A 2,834-nucleotide genomic window follows, 5' to 3' on the forward strand; every position below is an offset into this window, starting at 1 on the left:
GTGATATTTAATGGATCGGATTACATTTTTTATTTTTCTCCGATATCCGATCCAGTAATTTAGGTCAGTATCGGACCGATACCGATACGTAATATCGGATCGGTCCATCTCTAGTACAAACACAACGGTGCAATGTATTTGGACAAACTGTGCTGTCAGTAAAGGAAACTACACACTGGAACAGCATAACAATGGCAATAAAGCAGCACTTTCCCTATAATAGGTGATTTCTAGGCTTTACCTTGAGTTTTTTAGCACAATACCTGCATCACAGTTATATCTCAGCCATATTAGATATTCAGAAAGAGAGATGAGATGAACCCAGGTGAGATATTCAGAATGAGGGGACAATAGCTAAAAAGAAAGGACAGTAGTTAGCTGGAGAGCTATGTTTTGAAATAGAGATCAAATAAAATATTACATAATTGGTATTATCAAAGCACCTCACAGTGAAGTGCTGCATGTCTGATGGAATACATAAATATAAAGTGAAGGAACATTGTGAAAACACATCAGATCTCAATGGGGAGAAATTCATGCTGGACATCTCTACTATTATGGACTAGATAATATGTTAGGAACCAAGGGATGTCACCTTGTTGATGGAAATGAAATAACAACAACTCATAATGTTGTTTGAGTTGTTGTTATTTAGCCCCCCGTGTGCTTGTATATCTGCCTGTCAAAGTTGGGGCATTCTCCTAATGAGATGATGTCCATGGACAAGGGCATTGCTGAGCTCCTGGACAGTCTGAGGTGCAACTGGCAGCACTGGGTGGAGTGAAACATAATGTCCCAGAGGTGTTGGACTTAGGTCAGGTGAGCGTGGGGGTCAGTCAATGGTATCAGTTCCTTAATCGTCCAGGAACTGCCAGCATACTCTTGTCATATGAGGCTGGGGATTATCGTGCACCAGGAGGACTCCAGGACCCACTGCACCAATGTAGGCTCTGACAGTCGGTCCAAGGATTTCATCCTGATACCTAATGACAGTCACCGTGCTGTTAGCCTAGCATACAGAAGTTTGTGCATCCCTCCAATGCTATGCCTCTCCAAACCATCACTGACCCACCATTTACCACAGGCATGCTGAACTATGTTACAGGCTGCATAACGTTCTCCACGACTTCCCCAGACTCTTTCACGTCTGTTACATGTGCTCAGGGTGAACCTGCTCTCATTTGTGAAAAGGGTAGGGTGCCAGTGGTGGACCTGACAATTCTGGTATTCTATGGCAAACGGCAGTCAGGCTCCACGGTGCCAGGTAGTGAGTACATTCACACCAGTGGCCTGGCTCTGGCAGTGCTCATCTTGTTCCTCCTTGCACAAAGCAGAAGATAACACTCCCACTTATGGGTTAAGGACCTTCTACGGCCCTGTCCAACTGTCAGAGAGTAACTCCAGAAGGCAGGCAATCTCCTCCATGACTTGATGCATGACTCTGATTAAATAGCGTTTCTTTATTTTTTTGTGTATTTTGGATGGATTAATGAGGAAGCCTGTGTATTCAAATCCATTTTAGTAATAAACACAAGAGTAGAGTTGTGTGTCTCCTTTTTTCTTGAATGCCAGTATATGAAAACAGTCAATTATTAGAGGCAGATAGACAAAGTCACAAACACACACAAACTAATGCAGTTTTTAAATGATACTCCTGCTTTTGCTGTGTTTCAGGTCTACCGTCTGTGCCACCCATGCCAGGTGAAGTATGACTTTATCGGAAAGCTAGAAACCCTGGAAACAGATGCAGAGCTCCTGTTGAAGCTTCTGAAGGTGGATCATCTGATACGGTTCCCCTCAGGGGCTCAAAACAAAACTGCAGCCAGCTGGGAAAGAGACTGGTTTGCACAGATTCCCATTTCAACACAGAGACAGTTGTACAAGCTGTATGAGCTGGACTTTGAGCTGTTTGGATACCCCAAACCTGACAGCGTGCTTCACCAGTAGACCATACCAAGCCAAAGGCTCGGACTCTGCACTGTGTGTAGCGCCTTCACCTTCCCTGCCTGCGCACAACGAGCACATGCCTTTAAAAAACAGTCTGTGAAGCTGTGTGTTTAATTTGTTTTATGCATACCTCAAAAGACAAAAGTGCCTGTCTGCATTATTTTATTTTTGACATTATATCATATCCAAAGTGCACCAGCTTACAAGTTACTTTATCCCAGTCTGTGTTTCCTCATGCAATGGCACTTTAAAGAGTATTTTTTGAATGCGGTATTTTGGTAAGTCATGAGTGAAGGTCTTGGGCTGCATGTTAGCTCACATTTCTGAGGGGGAAGTATGCAGAAAAATAAAGAGTTTTTAAATTACTGTGTGATCCTCTGTAGGTAATTTGTGTTTAAACTTTCTCAATTCAAAATTTGATTTTAATCTCTAATTACTTATCACTGGAAGTGCTACGAAGCTTGAGAAAACATCTATAAATCCTCTGTCTGCTTTGGTTCTGGAGGCATTTTGTCAAGTCTTCAGATCTCAGGTTGAGGAATAAGTGTTTTGCAAATTAGGAGGAACTGTCACTCATTTTTAAAAGATCCATTAAAGCCATTTTTTAAAAATCTGTATGTGAGTGCTTCATGAAAGTGGAGTAATAAATCCCTGGTCTATTTACCTTTAAGTATACTATAGAGGCAGAAGTTTGAATAAAATAGAACACATTAGTCCATCCATACTGCACAGTCTCGACACAAGTCACTTCACACTGATCTGAATCATTTGAGCATAAAGAATTCAGCTAACTCAAACGATGAACCTGTCTTGTTTCTACACAAAATAGACAACTTTGCAAAGAATCAGTTTTAAATTGTAACTCTAGGCACGTTGTTACTCACAAA

At 41.6% G+C, this 2,834-nt stretch overlaps 1 protein-coding gene across 2 annotated transcripts in view; it reads left to right on the forward strand.

The window, feature by feature from the left end:
* LOC102195828 (carbohydrate sulfotransferase 12) overlaps positions 1-2,313 on the forward strand; it is a 10,607-nt gene extending 8,294 nt beyond the window's left edge. For both annotated transcript variants that reach the window (XM_005746991.1, XM_005746992.1), the window contains exon 6: positions 1,675-2,313. In XM_005746991.1, coding sequence (XP_005747048.1) covers positions 1,675-1,947 — 273 coding nt within the window. In that variant the 3' untranslated portion in view covers positions 1,948-2,313. The remainder of the gene's footprint in view (positions 1-1,674) is intronic.
* Positions 2,314-2,834: the final 521 nt, after the last annotated feature.

This window comes from Pundamilia nyererei, unplaced genomic scaffold (assembly GCF_000239375.1).
Source record: "Pundamilia nyererei isolate P.nyererei 1_Seehausen unplaced genomic scaffold, PunNye1.0 scaffold00186, whole genome shotgun sequence".
NCBI classification, from domain to species: domain Eukaryota; kingdom Metazoa; phylum Chordata; class Actinopteri; order Cichliformes; family Cichlidae; genus Pundamilia; species Pundamilia nyererei.